This window comes from Cuculus canorus, chromosome 2 (genome assembly GCF_017976375.1).
Source record: "Cuculus canorus isolate bCucCan1 chromosome 2, bCucCan1.pri, whole genome shotgun sequence".
NCBI classification, from domain to species: Eukaryota; Metazoa; Chordata; class Aves; order Cuculiformes; family Cuculidae; genus Cuculus; species Cuculus canorus.
This window is the reverse complement of record NC_071402.1, coordinates 117,976,696-117,996,896: the sequence shown is the minus strand read 5'-3', so window position 1 is coordinate 117,996,896 and position 20,201 is coordinate 117,976,696. Positions and strand designations below refer to the sequence as shown.

The 20,201-nt window shown below is 43.0% G+C and overlaps 1 protein-coding gene across 1 annotated transcript in view; it reads right to left on the bottom strand.

Moving 5' to 3' along the window:
* Positions 1 to 5,810: 5,810 nt before the first annotated feature.
* CMTM7 (CKLF like MARVEL transmembrane domain containing 7) overlaps positions 5,811 to 20,201 on the bottom strand; it is a 30,492-nt gene continuing 16,101 nt past the window's right edge. Inside the window, exons 2-5 of the mRNA XM_054058507.1 lie at positions 13,284 to 13,457; positions 10,232 to 10,330; positions 9,141 to 9,222; positions 5,811 to 8,796 (exon numbers count right to left, since the gene is read on the bottom strand). Of these exons, the coding sequence (XP_053914482.1) occupies positions 8,783 to 8,796; positions 9,141 to 9,222; positions 10,232 to 10,330; positions 13,284 to 13,457 (369 nt within the window). The 3' untranslated portion in view covers positions 5,811 to 8,782. The remainder of the gene's footprint in view (positions 8,797 to 9,140; positions 9,223 to 10,231; positions 10,331 to 13,283; positions 13,458 to 20,201) is intronic.

Here is a 20,201-nt window from a genome sequence, read left to right as displayed (position 1 = left end):
ACAGAAATGTTGGCAAACATAGCTGCAAAGCACGCCAGACGGGGCTTCTTGCAATTCCGGTCCTCTCAGGGAAACTCGCTTTGAGCAGCCTGCGTGTCCTGATCACTCATTCGGTTTGTTTCTTATGACCTATTATCTCTTGGCTTAATATTAGATCAGCACTGTGAAAATAAAACAGACTTGGCTGTTTTGATGTTGGCAAGACCTGAGGTGAGAGTCAAGGCTTCACAAGGAGGTGACAGCATAAGCACATTCCTCTGTAGTGTGACTCATGTGCAGCCTGATGAGGACAGCAAATACGCAGTCAGGTATCTGTTGCTAGATGTGCTGCCTGAGAGGATGCGGTATTCTGCAGTGCTAAGTTTGGAGTGGACTTTAGAACTCTCTTTCTAGTGCTCACTGAAAGCATAATATTGTAAGACAAAAGCATGACAGGTTTTCTATCACCATATGCCTTACCCTTTGCTTAGAGAAATTTGCTCAAAATAATGCGAATCTGTCGGCACTACAGCCCTCCTTTGAACTCCTTCCTTTGCACCAGCTGCCCCTTTCCCAGAAATGTCAGTGCAAGCATGATTCTGAAATCTCTGCTCATCTTGAGCTGTAGGTAAGGTAAGAACAGTTAATTGTTCCGTGGGCTCTGCATGCCACTAACCAAAGCCATGGAGCTGCTACGCTGGTGTGAGCAACAAGGCACCCTCAGAATTGGAGGACAGACTCACCACCTCTACTTCTATTTTTGTTATTAACCCAACATCCATTTTCACTCTCCTGTGCCTGTTTGCTCCGTTTCAAAGGTTGCAGATAGCTGGTTATTGTTACTTGCATTGTTTAAAGCCCTGCTTCCCATTCCTGTCCCTCAAATCTAAACTAAACCTCCCTATCAGTGCAATTCATAGCAACAAGAGCTTTGGCTGAAGCTCTGCCTGCTGGTTTCTCAAAACAGCTGGGATAAAGTGGCTACGGAGGTCTATCTGAGGGGTACAATACCGCACTAGAAACCACTGTCTCATTAACATAAGCCTGTCTGTTTTCTGCCTCATAGCCCTTTTGCTCAGAAAGGCTGGGTTTATGAATGAATAAATGTTGTCCTTGACTCGATACAGTTTTTTTTTTAATTGTAAACGCTTGTTTCTGGCAATTGGGCCTCTCATTTGAGGGAAACAAGGGCATAATTATTCAGCTCTTGTGCATCACAAACTGCTGAGCATGAGGTATTAATGGAGTGCTTTGATGCCACCATAGCTTAATAGCTACAGCTGCAGCATTGTGCTCTTGTTTGGCTGGGGTTCATGAAAAAGGGGGATGCAGATCATTAAGTTTTATGTTAAGAGTGATTTACAGATGTAGAAATAACAGTAGACCGTGCTAGATGGACGAAGCACTTCTGATTTAACAGGAGCCATTTTACCAGCAGAGCTGTGATTCGTACTCAGGCAATACGAAGCCACCAGCACTGGTCCAGCTCGTAAAACCCCCAGTAGTCTCAATGAAAGAAAGTTGTGTTAGTGTAATTGTGTGTGCTGGCAGGGCTGTACTGGAGGAGAGGGGGGAATTGTACCCTATCGTCACAGCTGTCTAGCAGATGTAATAAAAGGAAGCTGGAAATGGAGAATTTTGGCTAGCTACAGGCTTTGAGGAGATACACAGCTCCTAGTCCGGTCTCTTCCCATCCACCGAGCTATTGCTTTAGCTCTGTTAAGTGCTGAGATACAAGTGGCGTAATTAAGAGGTAAGTGTTGCCCCAGCTCCACATGGGAAAGTAAAAGGAGGTATCTCTTCACCCCTGCCCTGAGATGTTCCAGCTGGGAGGCCCAGCTCCCCGCAGTAGCTGATGGAGGAAGAGGCATGTCTAGGGGGTGAATCGGAGGGAAAGGGTAACTCCTGCACTGTGAGTCACTCTTGCACTTCTCTTTCTTCATTGAAAACCCAAGGGAGAATGGCTGGGGATTAGGGCTAATCCCATGCAAACAGCCTCCAAGACACACTGTGTTTTTCCCTGGGAGAATGATATTTATTCTCTTTGGGCTGTAAAAATAAGTGCAGGATGAGTGCAGTCTCTAATTTGGTAGTCTGTCCTTGTATGCTTCAGGGTTAGGTGCCTCTGTGTCTATACCTGTGAGGTTTTTTTTCCCAAGGTTTCTAGATCCTTGGTACAATTCCTCTTACGCCACTTGTCTGCTATTGCTCTTCCTGCACAAGCGCAAACATGTAAAAAAATGAACAAGTGGTTTAGACATACTTAATTTAGCAACGACTCTACATTAGTGGCTTGGGGATATTCACCCCTGCGGGAAGAAATGCCCTAACACTCTGCTTGGCCTACCGCATCATCCACACACCCACACCAGCTCGACTTCAAAAGCTGTTATAGTCATCTTGTCTTTCTGGTAGCCCCTTCAACAGCCACAGAGACACGCAGGTGTTTCCTTCACCACCACACGTTACTTTTTTCTACGCATACCCACACAGGCAAAGCACAGAGCACTCAGTCTGTTCTTTTTCTCTTCTGCTATTCCCTTTTCCCCAGGTGCTTGGTTTGATGCACAGCTGCCTGCCTACCTCTGCGCGGTCCTAGCCTGCAGGTACAACCTCCCTGGAGTCACAGGCGAGAGGGGCTTGGAAGGTGACCTACGTGGCAGTGCCTCTGTGCACCAGGCAAGGCTGAAATAATTTAGGGGCCAGTCAGAATAACCTGGAGGCTTTGTAGCACAGAGTGTTGGCACCCAGACCCCCGCGCCTTCCTGTGTCACTTCTGGCTGAATTTCCTGCCACAGTGAGGAGGGCAGAACTGCTGCTCTGTTGGTAATGCTTTACAGGTCGCAGTTTATTCCTTTTGAATGGTTGCTTTGTGCGTTGCTGTTCTTCTAGGTCTGTAAACATCTAAAGGGCATTATATGAAATCTACAACATCTTGGGCATTTTGAATTTAACTCAGTTCAAGCCAGGATTCACAAAAGTACCTTTTAATTGAAGTAATTTTATCTATGTCCTAATCCTTTCTTCTGTTTCAAAAGCTCTGGCCTTCGTGGCTGGCTTGTGCTCTGAAGGACATACTTGGCACTTAGCCAGTGACAAAACTGCTTTTGAAAATACCTTATGCACCTTTCTCTACAGCCGTAGTTCAACAAAATGCAAAAACCAGGTGCTGCTGGACGTCACATCATGTTCAGGATGTGATAAGAAAACACGAACCCAAGGAGCGGCACTGTTCTGAGTAGCTCACTCAGGAAATGTCGGGTAGCGCTGCTACTCAAGTGGCTCCTTGGTTTTAGCTTTTTCATCTGCACTTTCTTTTCTAGCTCTGCCCTCCTTATTACCCACAACCCCCAACCCAAAAGGCAAAGTGCCTCTCAGCCTCCTTGTTATGAACACTCCCTACCACCCTACTGCCCCCCCAGCGGATAGCAAGCATCCAGAGTCCTGCCTTCAGCTACTCAACACTGGCTTCTTTGAAGCCAAGCTTTCACAGCACTAAGGGAGAACAATGCCAAAGATTTCGATACCTAAATTCTTCCTCCATATAAACCCAAAAGCTTGCCTTAGCAGCTACCTTGCCCTAGAGGCAGGAAACTCCTGTGGGGCTGCAACTATTTTTTTTTTTTTATTTGTTCTTCTTTTTTTCTTCTCCCCTAACTTTCAAGCTTCCTACCTGCATGAAATGCTGCTTCTGGGCATGGCCAGACAACTTCCATTTCACCGTCACAGCAGCTCAGACAGAAGTTTGACAGCAGGCAAAAAGCAGAGATTTTTTTTTGCCAGCTGCCCCGAGGCAGAGAGGCTGGTCCAGGCAGGTGATGAGAGCTTGTTTGGTCCTTAATAAATTGGCAACTCATTAACCCAGTAAAGCAGGGCAGGTATGAGACAATAAGAGGATAAAGCTACTTCATTAGCTGTTTATAAACACGGAGTTTGGGTGGGTTTCTTTTCCATGCAAGCTCCTGGATGGTAGGAACTTGCTGTATACTGGTCAGTGCCTAATTACAAACAATGGTGCATACTGGGCCATGAGAAACCAGAGCGCTGATGGGCTCACACAAAGGCAGTATCGAAATAAACTCTGGAGTAGCCAGCTGTGGGTAATCAGTGACCTCTAGAAGGGACAAACATAGGAAGGAGCAGCCAACAGCACTTACTGCTTTTCCTGTTTTCCAGCTGCTGCTGGAAAAACGTTGATCCTTCTCCAGGAGAGACAGATGACAAGCACCAGTGTGACTTTCTGACCTGCTTCCATGGAGCAGGGTTAAACAAGCCCTAGGACCAGGGACCGACACCAAGAGCTGCCTGCTGGTAACGTGATGGCCTCGCAAGTGCGCAGCCCTGTGCATCTGCAGAGGAGTGTGAGGTACGCCACAGCACCCACAGCTGCACCCCAGTCTGAAAACTGAAGCAGCCTAAATGGGAGGGGTGTTTAACAATACCCTAGAGCTTTGTGGCGAGGGCTCTCTCCTGTCACCTGGGTGTAAATCTGCAGGCAGAAAGAACAGAGCGTGGGCCTCCTAGCAGCCCTCTCTCCAGTACCTTCTTCTACCCATCTCACGCATCCTGCAGCACCTCCTGGGTGCCAGCCCAGTGTCAAGCTCATCAGCAGAGCCCAGCAATATTATAGCTCCAGCTTTCTTTGGCGTTCAGATGACACTTGATCTAAAAGCAAGTCTGTACTTTTGCGCCTAGACAAGGTCCCTGGCCAGCACTCAACATCTCCTGCTCAGCAGCAGTGTTTTGCTCCATGCTGTCTCTAAGAACAGTGGAGCCCTGAGCAATTTTACGTTAAACAAGGCAGAACATTCGGCAGCTTGATGCCATGTTCCGCAGCTTCTGGGTCAGGTGTAGTGCATCCTCTTGCAGCTTTAGTAGAACGTGAAAATCCCAGATGCAGTGTGTGAAGTACACACAGCAGACAAGCAGAAAGGTGAGACTTCTCTGTCACTCCAGGCGCGCCTTCCCTTTAAGTACTGACACCGCCGGAAACTGTTGATACCTGCCTGCATTTCTATTAGTGCATAATGTGCTCCTATTAGTTCCTCCCTTCATAAGAATTCTACTAATGTTTGCACTTGGCTTTTCCTTGTGCCCTGTTCCTTTTTGCACTAATAAGCTCCTAGTCCTCTTCCCTGGAGCATCACTCAACACTTCCCCCCAATATACACTTCATTAAAACCAAAAAAGTAAGTTGTCATTATCCTAGAGTCCTGCATTCCCTCCACACTCCACCCAGTGATTTGTTTCCGAAGCCTGTTAGAAGCAAGAAACCCATTCCTTCACAGTTCACGCAATGCAAAACACAATCATTTCAAAGCAACAGAAAAAATGTGCAAGCTGTCACATAGCCTGCAGTGTCTCCATCCAGCATTGTGGTCCTCAAGCTTTTCAAAGTCACCCTTTCTCTTTTTTTAAAAAAAAGTTTCATTTCCCTCTCTCATCTTCCCAGTTTCTACCTGACAAAAGCACTATTCACTCTCTAACATATTTCAAGGCCAGAGCTCAGACATCAGGGCTTTTTTTTTTGCAGTAGGAAACACTTTGTACTCCATATTTTCTTGTCCTAACATTTCCGTTTTGATTTTCAGTAAAACTGAGCCCCGAACTCTACCTGTGTTGGCTCAAAGGATACTCTACACTTATCTTGGAGCTGAAAAGGACGGGCAACTTTAGGGTAAGATAGTCAGAGACCAGCACAGCCACACCCAAGGGCTGTTTTTCTGTTTTCCTACCTCTTGTCCTGCAGTTACAGGACATATTCTGATACTCCCCAAAGAGAAAGTCACTGCTCTTGTAGAGGAAGGAAGAAAACAGGCAAGATGACAATCTGATTCTCAAAGCCATTACATCATCCAAAGGGTGAACATAGTTTATTTTTAAAACAACTGGAATCCCATATTTGAGAGTTGCAGACAGACGGAGCTTTCAGAACCAGGTTGACACTGAAGGAGACTTAAAACACTTTTGCTGGCAGAGCTACAGTAGTGAGGTGGCCAAGTCCCTGCCAGACAGAACTGTCATTCAGAGACCTCTGGCAGAGTTGGTGGTACCAGCAAAACCTGCGCTTTTCTTGGTAGACACGTTTCACAAGGAGGATTTGTGGGAAGCAAGGAAGCTTTGGCAGCTGATGTGTCAGTTTTCCAGCCTGAAATCATCCCACATTAAGAGCATCTGGTGGGTCTATGGACCCAGCACCATCATAACATAATTCTTTGGTTATCAGACTGTGTGAAATTCCTCCGAAGGTTGGTTATTTTCCTCCACATGGTGACAAGCGTCATGGGAGGCTGCAAAAAAGATGCTAGTGTAGCGCCAGGAGAAGGGGCATAATTCCAGCAGAGGGTGGAAAGAGCCTTTTCTTCAGAGCAAGCTCAGGCTCCAGCACCAATCCTTAGCAGGTGCTTCTCCCTGCTGCCACTGCAGCGCCAAGTGCTCAGCTGCATTCACACTGTGTGCAGCAGAACATCAGTTTCCCACAGGACTGGCAAGAGGGGTTAAAGCTTGTAGGAAGGTGCCTACTATCCATGTGAGGTGCTATCTCAGGAGGTTAAGGAGAAATAGAGCACTTCTCTTTCCTCTATGGGAACAGAAGAGGTTGTACCCTTAAATATCTAAAATGTCAGCCCAAATTAAAGTCAGAATGCTGGTTTCCAGAAACTGTAGTTAAGCTAGTCTTGGCAGGAGAACTGGTGACCAAACACCCCACTGCGTGTGTAATTTCTTTTGCAGGTATTTTCACTCAAAGTGCCCAGAATGAAGTCTCTCGTCCTTTGATCTGGTCCTGCGTTGGCAGGGCACGGAAGCCTGAACCATCACTGACTCTCCTTGACAGCGGATTTCTGGCTGACAACGTCTGTTCTCTTAAGCCAGAGAGCCCTTGAGACATGCTCAATTCAGGCTGTTAAAAAGAAAAAAGGCAACCCATTTCTGACCAAACACAAAATATGTTATCTGAAGGTACAGGGCAGAAAAGCAGGCCGAAGTTGGACATTCTAAAGTAATAAGATATAATCAATATTAAATTAACAACATTATAACTGCCTGTTATATAGCTTTATTTAAATAATCCTCTATATGAATGTCAAAGCAGTTTATTTTGGGGTGAATATATGTATCTCCATCCACAAACGGCAGATTTTTGTGCTTTCGAATTACTTTCTGCTCTATGTTGCTGTAAAGAGGACACTTCCTTATGAAAAGGAACAGCAAGAATAATCACAGAAGCTGTGCACCATGATAAGGGGGATTTCTACCTTTCCAGGTTATCTGCTTTGTTATTTTCATTTACTTAAAATTTTTGACACCTGGCACAGTTGGCCAGTTTCTCTCATAAAAGAGTGAAAAAACAAATCAAAGTAACGATACATATATTAGGATGAGAGAAAACAATTAGGTGGCAACCAATGGCAATGTATGATGACCTACAATGACACACAGAGAATTTTCTGAGAACCATTAAATTATTTAGCAGCACTGATGCAGATTTTCAGACAAATAGAAAAAGGCCTAGCAGGCCAGAAAATGCTTTTTTCCTCCAGATATGACCTGGTAAACTGCATAAATCCTACTTTTGGCGAAATCTGCTGTACCATCATGCCGTTGTCCCAACAGAAGAGACCAACTTATAAGCACAAGTTGTACTTCACGGCTAGACATGAAAGGGGAAGCAATAAAGAGGAGTGCCCAGTGCTTCCCTTTTTTTCCTGCAAAGAATTTCTAGCTTACCAGAGATGGACTGCAAAAGAGAGAAAGAAAAAGGTGCCAAAAAGGCATTGACTCAGCCTTGCAGTTACATAGAACTTCACGACAAGAGCGGGCTGGACAAAACTGAACTGTTCTGTCTGTCCAAGCTCCCGACAGAGTCTCCGAAAGCATGGATTCCAACAGAGGCAGAGGAAGGAACAAACCCCATGTAAGAAAGAGAAAGAATCTCATTGCTCCATTCACAATGGGCTTTCCATAAACACTGTCAGACTGCAAATAGAATAATTCACAGGAAATGCACAGAAATTTTCTACAGAACAGCTCCTACAAATACCCATTTTATAAATCAGTATTTGTGAAAAGGGAAAAAAAGATCCAACAAAACAATAAACGCATACTCTTGGGTATATATTTTGCTGTATTTGGCAGAAGGAAATTGTAAGAATAATCTTTGACTGTTAATAACCTTTAAAAATTAATGGAGGAAAAAACCTGATTCTTCATGTCCTGTTCAGGCTAGCAGGGAGCGTTTGCAGTGATGTAGTCAAGATGCAGTTCATAATTTTTGATTCTGGTGGAGCTGATGTTGAAAAAAGTCCACAGTTCTGATAGAAAGAGGTAACAAAGACTTGGGTCAGCTTATCCAGGCACAAATCAGTCTGTAACAGTTCCTTTCTTAAACAAATCATCCTTGGAAGTTAAGAATCAGGTAGAAATTTGCAGGATTTCCCTTCTGTAAACGGAGGAAATCAGAAGCAATTTTTCCATCTCCCTGAAAGGAGAACCCAATGACTCTCCAAATAAGTTTTAAATGCACTTATTGCAAATAACAGCTTGTGAGATAGAAGTTGTCCTTCTCTGTAAAGCTCATTCTTCATTATCTCTGTAAAGCAGAATCTCCATTATAAAATTCTTTGGGCAGAGGGGGGCAAAATAACTTTGGTTCAACATAGTTTTGCATAGGCATTCAAGTAGATCTTCAAAAGCTACTGGCTGTTCAGGCTAGTAACTAAATACCCATGCTCTCTCCTCAGTAGTGGATGATCATCTTTGGTATCCTATTTTGTAAGGCAGACGTCTTGCAGAGATGAAGGAGTCATACAGATGCATCTTTGAAAAGGAAGACAGTGTCATTCATGCTGCCATAAACAAATTCATCTACTTGATTAAGGAACACACAAGATGGTAGGAAGTGGGGGAGGGAGAAGAGAAAGCACCGATACATTCACTACCTGGTAGAAGCAAGTTATTTTGCTCTTGTACTTAGTTGTTAACAGCTGTGAGTAGCTGTGATAGGTCTGCGTTGACAGAAAAAGTGGAATTATTGCTTTGTGAGCAGTTTTGAGTAACAAGGAACAGGAGGTTAATAAACCTCGATAGGCACTGCCCTGTGGCAGAAAATATAAATATTTACTTTGGGAAGCATTCTGGCAGTCACTAAGCATGATACTTACTTGTGGACTGCGTGACGCAAGAAACCTTGTAAGAGGACCACATGCTTAAAACACAAAGGATCGTAGCTAGGAACCCGAAAGTCTGGATGAGAAAACAAACAAACCACAAATACTTACAGAACACCAGATGACACATATTCCATGAATGTATGGATGCTCTTGTATATTCAGCAACATATTTTATGACATTAACAGACCCCCCAAAAAAGATATTTTTACTCAACTCTGCCAACATACTAAAAAAAAGTTTCCTCAGTATAATAGCAAATTATGTCTTGTCACAACAGTGGCTGAAAGGTAAACTGAGAATCATATGCAAGGAGGGAGAATAAGCTAGACAGCAGCATAGAGTCTCGCCCCCTAGACTTCTCACTAGGGTTCTGCAATAAAGACCTTTTCTCACACCTCTGATTACTGCTCTTTCACTGCCCCATTAAAACCAGTCTTTCCCCACCATCTGACAAATAAATGAGTCAGGTAAGTCTTCTGCATCATCAGGACTAAGTTTCTGTAAGCAATTCTTTATTCTGGAGGAGCTGTATTTCAGGTCCTGCTGCTGTGAAAACAGTGTTGCCCACACTCAGAAGTCATGTCTCTCTATAAAGATCTCCAGATCAGAGATCAGAGGCAGAGAACATCTTCCAGTCCAGGACCCCAGTGGGTTTTAGCTCAGGAGAAATTATCTTGAACAGTGCTCTGTTCAGGAGCAGGAGATGTCAAAAGCCAAAGACTGGAGTGAAATCCTTTTGGTAACTTCTAGCTGCTACAACTCCCATTTGTCAAAACTGAATTGTCTTAATTCTTCCCTAAACATCTTATTTCTTACGAGCTAAATCAGGAGCCTTTGGTTTCCAGTCTTTGACAGGACAAATACCCACTTTAGGGGCCAGTCTGCAGTCTCATTACAAAAATATTTTTGTTGGCATTGTGTTACAGAAAATTCACTGACGTGAGCTAGAAGGTAGTTCACCCAAACAAGACACAAGAAAGGCAAGTCTGTAAGAAATAAAATTACAAGTAATAGATCTCCAACACCCTACTTAATATTGATTGCAATTTAAAAGTGTCAAGACTAATAAAAACAGTCTCACCGCTCCAGCCACAAGTCCTGTCAAATTGTAACTCTTGGATGCTGCTACAATTGATGCAATGAGAAGCAGAATTGTACCGATTAAATAATGAAGAAACTCCTGTAAAGACAAACACAGTCTGCATGAGAAGGGAAACTTATCAGAAAAGTATTTCAATATGCCTCAGAATGAAAACAAGTTGGCAGCTGCTCAAACCTGGAGGACAAAACACCAGTCAAAAGGAAAAAAAAATTAAAAGTTTAAAAAAACTAAAAAAAAAAAAGAGGAAAAACCCCCTCACCTTGTGAGTGGGGTTTGTACCATACCTGACTTTCTGTTCAAAAAGGGAGAGGGGGCCAATCTTCATGTTTACCAGTGTCACTGTTATAAGATCTGCTTACTGGGTATGGATGCGATGTTTTCAATTCTACATGGTACATTAGTGAGGGTCAAACATCTATCTTTATTGCATCAAGAATGCACCTTACTCAAAGACATGGTTCTGGAGGAAGAAAGAAGCCCCAGGGGCATATTTCTTTAGCCTCTACGAAATCATAATAAATGGCAGCAAATGGTGTAAGAGGAAAACAAAATGCTCCTACTTCTGATAATCTTAGAAAGTAAGCGGTGGATCTACTGCTGGATTTCCTAACAACCTATATCAAACAAGACTGGAAACAGGAGGGAAGCCATGAGAAGTACAGCTATGCAGACAGTCATAACTAACAGCCCAGCTTCGAAGCTGGTAAGTGTGGCTGCAGCTGTCCTGCAGGAAAACACGATGCCATGTTCTTTTCTGAGAGCACAATGAAGCACTGCATTTAAGCTCTTCTCTAGCGTAACGAGTATCCATCCATTCAAGAGTCAGTTTTACTTTGTTATAAGCAAGGGTTACCTGTGGATTTAGATTCTGAATCCTCATGAAGCTTATGGAAATCCAGTATGGGTGTTTGCAGACTGAACACAGACTCACAGAATGGTTTGGGTTGAAAGGGACCTTAAAGATCATCTAGTTCTAACCCTCTGCTATGGGTCGTTTCTTTTGCATGGTGGGGTGGGCAGGAGGGTATCTGTTTACTTTATCTGCGTTGCATTACTAGCATGAGCCAAGCAAATGCCACGCATAAGGGAGACTGTCTAAAACTGAAGGAGAAAGAATATAGTCCCAAAAGGAAATTGTTCAAGGAAATCCCTGAAGAGAAATAGTCTATCATACCATGCCACACCACAGTTTACCTCTGCTCAGGTGTTTATGAACAGCTGAGGAGGATCTTTGCCTAAAAGTAGGCTCTGAGACTGCAACTTACTTTTCTCATTTGTAGCCTTGTTTCAGGTAATCAAATTCTTGACCCTTACTTTTGCTAGAATAAATTGCTTCTGTAAGGAAGCTTCTCTGGCTTATCCACGATGCAGCAGGCCAATTAGATATGTCATTGCCTCCTTAGAGACACCAAATAAAGCAGTGTACACAGGCCACTACTTTAGAGGAATCTTAAGGATAGGAAAAGGTGCAAAAGAATCATCAAAGACTAAATTAGGTGGAGTACTAACCCCTAACAGGGCTGGGAGAATGCCCTTCTGAAGAAATATTTCCCTGCTTTAAAAGGTGCCAGTGCTGAACAACCTCTTGAACCATGGCAACTTTCCCGACTGCAAATCACACCCCTGACTGTAATACAGAGATCCTGCCAGGAGACTCAGCCAAACACTAGCCGTAGTTTCCTAATGTCCCTTATGGGTCTTCCTATTCTGTTCTAAAGATACGTAAATACGTAACTAAAAAGGAGGTTGGTTGTAAAAGAGCAGCAATGTTCAAGCATTGCCTTCCATAAAGTTATCTGAAGGTGCGCAGCAACAAACTGCAGTGCCTTAAATTAGTGACTCTGGAACATTCAGGAATGATTAACTGCACAACAAAACCCAAAATTAGCCCATGCAGAGATCAAAATGGCATAGTCTTGTTACAGGAATGCACATATTAAATGCTGCTTTGCTAAGTTGTCATTTATTAGCTTATTTCAATCTCTTATTTCAATCCATGCACCTGTATTATCTCTAGATAAAGAATTACTTTCTAGAGACACGTAGTGGTGATACACATTTGAAAAAATAAAAAGACGTGCAAGTCTAAGCATATTCTTCAGCTAAAAAGAAAAAGAAAACTAAATTTTTCATTCTGGTTAGAACTAGACAGATGGACAAACTGCTACCTTAGATTTGTAAACTATCTACACAGCTTCCGTTAAATGCAATCTAAGCACTTCTTGGATTTCAAAATCCCTCTGTATCTCTCCAGCTGGCTTTCCCATCCCTTTGGTCCTTCCTCTGTGGAACTAACATGTGACTATGTGTGAAGGAGACATGTTCTAAGAGGTTATTAAAATCTGTCATCCCACACTAGGACACTACTGTTAGCTGACCTGACTCAAAGCTACTGAGGAAGTTCAGGTATCACGTTTTCTATGCTGCTTGTTAGTCCTCTTCTAGGATATGAGAGATGGATGTGGAGAGGAAACGTGGGAATGAGACAGGAACATCCTGCAGGATATCCCAGGAATGGCCAGGCTATGGCAATCAGGCTGAGGCTCCTATTCCTTGCTATTGTTTAAATTACCTAAAACCGTACCAAAAAAAGACACATTTGACTTTAAATAGCACTTGTAGACTTTATTTTGGGACAGGATATAGTACATGAATTCTAATGCTATGATTTGGTACGTTAGTAATCCCTTAACTGCTATAAACAACCTGAACTAGGACTCATCTGTTGAAGGCTTGATAATCAGTAGCTTTTTTTCAGTTGTCTCAGAATAACACCATTGCCTTCCCTGGATTAAATCTGAATTTATATCTGTGTAAAGGAGGGCAGGATCAGATCCAAATCAGATAAAAAAACATCTGCTGAACTGAATGCTAATAACAAAAGCAGAAAAAAAAGGATTTGTATACAAAGCAAAAAAGAATTATGGGAAAGACAGTCTACCATTGTGTGATGGCACAAGTAAATGGACTACGTAATAGAGACATGAACTCACAAAAGAGGCAAGGAACCCAGGCTATCTAAAAGGCTTACCGCAAGTGGCCAGCTGACGCAAGTGAGCTTCCTGTAGACTCTGAAAATGTGGATAATGTAGAAGAACAAAATCATAACCAAGTCGCACATGGTGACAATCTGAAAGTAGCTGTATGCACTGTAGTTCGTCCATGGGGAATTATTTACACTTATGAATCCAACCAGCAGTGCGATCTGAAAGACAAAAGGCACATTAAAGGTATTTACAATGGTGCTCAGAGGATTGTGGAGATAATTTTAAGCACAATAAAATGGTACGTAGAAACAGAAGACAACTATCTCACGTAAGTTGCATGGTCCCAACAAAATGGAGGATAAAGTAACAAACGTGGTAATAATGTTTTATAATTTGCTCTTAAATGAGCTAAAACAACCCTGAAGAGTGGGGAAAGAGCCACCTGTTAGGAGGAAAGCAGCAGTTTCAGCCTGAAGAATCCAATCTGAAGAAGTCTCTATGTACAATACAAGAGGTCCCAAACAGCGAAGGCATTGAAGGCCTGGAGTTACACCAATGACTGAAGCATTTAAACCCCATGGACTTCCCAAAGGAAAAGACTGAGAGCTGTAAAAATGAAGGTGCCCATGATGACACGCACCTTCACTTCCTTTTAGTGAAATTTCTCACATGCAAAACTGGAGGACCAGGCTGCAACTGAGCTAACAGTTTTACCCTTTCTTTTCTACCCCCTATAGAGCCGGAATATTAGCTAACTATAAGGTAGCATCACAGCAAAATAACATAATCATTTGGAGGAACTGATTAATTCACACCACTCCCAATAGAACAGTGATAAAGTTTTAATATGTTAACATTGTCACATAAAACTATAAAGCATTATTGTACACCTTCTATCAGTTGTAGGCGTGCAAAGGACAAAAGCTATTTTATTTTTTAATCTAAAGCTACTTCTTTATTTTACTAATCTTGCTGCTTCTATGAGCCTGGCTAGCCTGGGTGATAAAAATAAATCTACAATTTTAGATTGTAGATAACCAAATATTTTCTTACTACAGACTTTGTCAATGCACACTTTCAGTCACTGTATTTTTTAGTTGATCCAAAATCAGCCAGGAGCAGTAATGATTCACATCTGAAGTGTTTCTGCAAGACATTAAAAACTATCTGAGGAAGCCAGCACTTCAAGACTCCACCATCCTTTCCTGCACACTCATCTTCTAAACTCCTAACCAACAGCATCCATTATTAAAATAATTTCCTTAAGATTAAAAGGGGAAAAAAAGACCCAACACCCAAACAACATAGCTTAGATTCTCCCTGCTCTAGTTTTAACTGAGTTTCACCTGCTTGATTCCAAGCTGACAGGCTAAACATTTGCATCCTCAAGAGCAACCAAAAGCTCTATACACACATAACAACATCACAAGAAGCTCACAAGAACTTGCCATCTTGGCCAAACTCTATCCAAACAGCCACATCAATGTTGTGGCAGTGAACCACCTCAAAAAGGTGGCTCCAAACAGAAAAGTCAATGCTGCAGGATCCTTCTCCACACAGTTGGCTAAGCTGTTGTGATATTTGGTCCAGCTCTATTATTTTTACCGTGGTAGTAGTTGATATTAGCATTTTAAGTGATGCTCAGTCCAACCCAGTGACAGGCTTCTGCACTAGAATGTGCCTACATCTCCTCCCGCCTTTAGAATAGATACAGAGTAGGGAAGATAGAACTTTGCAGGGCTACATCATGCTCAATGCTTCTCAAGAATGGAGGTCACACACGCCTTTGAAAATGCATGATATTGCTCAGGCCCTTTGTCCCCAGATATGTTCCTGCCCTCTGATTTGGGAGTGTAGCATCACAGTAGCGTCCTGCCTGTTTAGTGCTTCTGTCTGTACCACGTTTGCACTCCAAGTCTCACAGCCCAGGCACTGGGGAGTCCTAAACGCATGAAGTCTTGCATCCTGTACATGGCAGAGCTTTCTGCGAAAAAATTCTTAGAAGACAACAAAGCAATGCTCTCCACAATTCAGCATTTTAAGGCTTTTCACCCCGTTCTTCAATTCTGAGATAATTTTAATGAAATTTTGTCCAATCTATGTCTACATATACCAGGTCTACATTTGAAGCTCTGGCTTCATGAGGGCCCACAGCCTTTGTTATCTTCTCCTTCCCACCCTGATTTCACTCTCTGTCATACACTGGTTTATCCCTTCATCTGTGCTAAGCCATCTCAGTGTACTAAGCAGAAAACTGAACCACTAAAAAACCCTACCAGCTATACTCTGACCCTGCCACGACACAACGCAGGGTCAGGTGAGCAAGGATGTGTGAGGAAGAAACTAGGACTACAAGGGAAAGGATAGGAAGAACTGAGCAGGCAGGATGGCAGCAGCCAGTAACCATACTGGCTCAGGCTGCTGCAAACCATACATCTCGGTTCCTTGAATCTTACATCAGCTGAGCAAAAAGTCATCTGACTTGGCTGTTGAATAACTTGAACAATCAGAAGATGAGCAAGTAATTTACCCTACAATCTAGAAGAACACTTGAAGTGATGCAAGACACATAGGTATTACTTGCATGAGAAAATCAAAACTAAATTTAGCTAAATTTCATTCTATAGGAAGACTCAACAAGAAGTAACAGTAAACACTGCGTCTCGCTCTTGGATAAAGGTGGGACAAGGAAAACACTTCTTTAACCAACAAAGTTTACAAGAGGTCTCCCTTAATTCAGATGTCTTCATAATAATCAGTTCTCAGTTTCAATTACACTGTACAAATCAAGGAGGAAGCGCTAATTCCCAGAAATACAAAATCTGTCTGTTGGCTCATTTCATGCTTGAATCATTAACTTTTTACGGTGTACAAAGGATAAGAAGAATTGGATCCCTGAAGCACAACGACAAATGATAAGAAGCAATGGTAAAAAAACCCCTTGGTTTAAACTAGACCCAGTTCTTTCAACTTCATGGAAGCGTAAATGTTTTAGGGGGTTGTTTTCACTTAAAAGATATAAAAAATTGAAAGAATGTGAGCCATGCAAGGACAAGGTCAAGAAAGTCACCTAAGGTGTTATACTCCTCAGAAATAAGAAGATACAAGGTACCAACCAGTCAGTGAAGAATCTGCTCAGCTCCTAAGAACAGGGTAGAAAAATATATTTGAACAAACACGTTTTCCATTTCAAGTGTACTTCACAATTAAAACAATTCCAAAAACAATTAGTAAAGATTCTCTCTTCTTTGGTTTTCGATCTGCCTCAGCACATGGGGAGGAAGAAATCACTGGATGGCAAGAGGTATTTCTTTCAAAGATTTCCTTTGATAGCATAAATTTTACAACATGAGATCGCACATAACACTACTTCACCGGACAAGTGCAAAGGGGACTGTATCAACAACTTTATACAAAGCCATACCATGCTGGCGACACTGCATTGCCTGCATGGCTAGCAGGTACAATCAGAGTTTAAAACTCATCTATTGAACAAAAATGCTAACAAAGGTAGGAAACAGAACCACATGATATTACTTGTCCTTTAAATGTGATGAATATTGAAGTTCCTTCCCTAGATGTCGGTTTATCATGATATACCAAGTGATGGCTCTTTTTTTTTCCCCCTGAGAACCTGAAACGGAGTGACAAAATTATTAATATGTAACTGTCTGGGATACAGTTCAACGCATATCTTAGAAGTCAATTTGTGGCACAGAGAGAAAGAAAGAGAAACGAATGGCAAAGCATCAAAATGATCAAATGTCATGACTGTTCTTTATGCATCTGTGCTCAGAGAAGCAGGTTAATACATCTTGAAAAAAAACAACTAGAGGCACAAAAAAATTAGGTCACTGCCATTTCCATTTCAATACAATATTTCACAAATTATGAGAGCAGCAGACAGGTAACCCATAGCCAGCAAGCCAGTCAGACCAGAAGTACAGGTTAAATGATGGTCAGTCTCATTAGAAGATTTCAATGTGCTCCACAAAATATATCCAGGTTTCAGATCTGCATTACAAAAGGGGTAAGGAATGCATTGCATGACACTACTATTTAAGTGCTTTCTGGTTTCTGCAAAGAAAAACTAAGAACATGTGCATCAATCAACTCCAAGGAGGAATTTTTCAATTTAAATAAAGTTCCACTTTTACTCTGCTTCACAGAAGTTTCTTGACTTAAACTAATCCACTTCCTGACTTTCCATTAGACCAGATATTTGAAGTGAATAATGAAGAATGATTAGGAACACTGGTGTGTTTTAGGAACTATCTCACAGGGAGCCAACATGAGCTAAAGGCAGTCAGCAATTGCCAGGAGGCACTCAACACCTTACCAGACAGACTAGAGATCAAAACCAAAAGATGGTAAGAGGCTGCATTCTCTATTTTGAGCTGGAGACAAGGCAACCACATCCTCTGCAACATGCCTGTGGAAAATGCTGGCTCTTGAACAGCACTGACACAAGATCCTGAGCATAAACTCCGTTCTGACTCCAAGCGAGCACAGCTCTACCAAAAATGAAACATAATTTGCTCTTTTCTGATACAGTTTTCCTTCAAATCCAACTCATGGTCCCTAAAAAAAGGGTGAATAAGCACAGATCTTTCGAGGAAGTTAACCGGCAGATGGGACATAGTCTGGGAGATCTAATCTCCGCAACAAAGAAAAGCCAGGTGTCATGCTGCTCCTGCCTTTAAGTGATGAAGGCAAGGCTCAAGACCCTTTTTCCCCTGTGCTATGGCACCACTTGCTCAATGTGCCAGGCAGGGGCCAGGCCAAACAGTCACACGCAGGGCTGAGGGGTGAGAGACGGGGTGCAGCAGCACTATGTGTGACATGCGGGAAATGTAAATGCAAGCCAGTTGTGTGTCTTGCGCTCACAGCAAGGATCACTGATTCAGAGAATGGTTGAAGTTGGAAGGGTCCTCTGGAGGTCATCTTGCCCAGCTCCCCTACTCAAGCAGGGACACCTAGAGCTAGTTGCCCAGGATTGTGTCCAGCTAGGGTTTGTTGGTCTCCAAGGATGGAGACTCCACAACCTCTCTCGAGAACTTGTGCCAGTGTTTGACCATCCTCATGGCGAAAAAAGCATTTTGTGATGTTCAGATTGACTTTCAAGTGCCCAGTGCCTTTTGTCCTGTCACTGGACGCTACTGAGAAGACATCAGCTCCCTCTTCTTCACTCTCTTCCGTTGGGTATTTATACATGTTGTTGGGCTCCCCTGAACCTTCTTTTCTTCAGGCCGAACAGTCCCAACTCTCTCAGCTTCTCCTCATGTGAAGGGTGCTCCACAATCTTCATCATCTTTGTGGATCTGTGCTGGACTCACTTCACCAAGTGAATCTCTCTCTTGCGCTGGGGAGCCTGGAACTGTACACAACACTGCAGATGTGGACCCACCTGTGCCAAGTAGAGGGGGAGGATCTTGACCCACTGGCAACGCTTTCTAAAGCAGCCCAGGCCGCCTTTGCCACAAGAGTACATTGCTGGCTCATGGTCAGCTTGTTGTTTGCCAGGATCCCAAGGTCTTCCCTGCAAAAATGCTTTCCAGCTGTTGGACCCCAGCCTGTACTGGTGCAGCGGCTTACCCTCAGATATCCTTGGATTAAGGGCTTCACATTTCCCAGTTTTGAACTTGATGAGATTTCTCTCTGTCCAGCCTGTCAAGGTCCTCCTCCATGGCAGCACAACCCTCGTCAGTCACTCCTCCCAGGTTTTTTATCATCTACAGACTTGCTGAGGGTGCGTTCTACCCCATTGTCCAGGTCATGAATGAAGATTCATGAATGAAGGCCTCAGTATTGGCCCCTGGGGTATACTGCTAGTGACTGGCCTCTAAGGACTTTGTTCCACAACCCTCTGGGCCTGGCCATTCAGTTTTTTATCCACCTCACTGCCCCCTTATCTAATCCATACTCTTGTCAGCTTGTCTACAAGGATCTTATGGGAGACTGTAGCCTTACTAAGCTCAAGGTAAACAGCAACCACCGCTCTCCTCTTGTCCACCAGGCTAGTCACCTCACTACCAAAGGCAGTAAGGCTGGTCAAGCATGATTTCCCCTTTGTAATCCATGTTGATTACTCTTGTTCACCTTCTTGTCCTTCATATGTTTGGAATGCTCTCCAGGAGGATTTTCATCATCTTCCAAGGGACTGAAGTGAGGCTGATCAATTTGTACTTCCCTTGATCTTCTTCTCTGTCCATAGAGATGACATTAATCTGCTCAGAATAGCACACTTTTCTTCTGTGCGTCTCAGGCTACAGAGGATAAGGAAGGACTGGACAAGAAAAATTCTCTTTCCCTGTGCTATAAAATGCTGCTTTAAGCATTCCCTGGAAATGCTGAAATACTGTTCCTTTTTAAAAATCAGCTGTTTTCCTTCTTGATTCTTCCTGCCCCTGTTAAAGAATGGGAATATAAAGTCTACTGATCATTGATTATGCTACGTAAAAAAGAAGGAAAATGTGTATCAAGACTTCAAGGAAGTCAATCTTCCACTCCAGGAAAATTCAACATCTTCTTAAGCAAAGGAGAGATTATATACAGGAAGAAGATCGAACTTCCAATTACTCTCAAGGCAAATGTACACTGCAGAAAATACCCGTGGCATTATGTCCAGATGCCACTGTCCTGATTTCAGATGGTTTGAATTCCACCTAACTCCCTGTGCTTACTCTTGGCTGGCTGTAGTTCTGCAGATGCAGTTAGATTACAGAGAAAGCTTGGCTCCAAACTTCCTAGCTTCTCAGGAATGGGCATGATGTTGAGATCAAGAGCAAAGCTGCAATACAGTTCTCAGACCCTTTAGTTGCGAGATCTTCTTGTGGTTTCCAGTCTTCACATGGGCCACCATCAAACTGCCCAAGAGGTGTTCAACGCCAGCTTGGGTGGGGCCTTAAGCAGCCTGATCTAGTGGGACATGTCCCTGTCCACGGCAGGGGCGTTGGAACTGG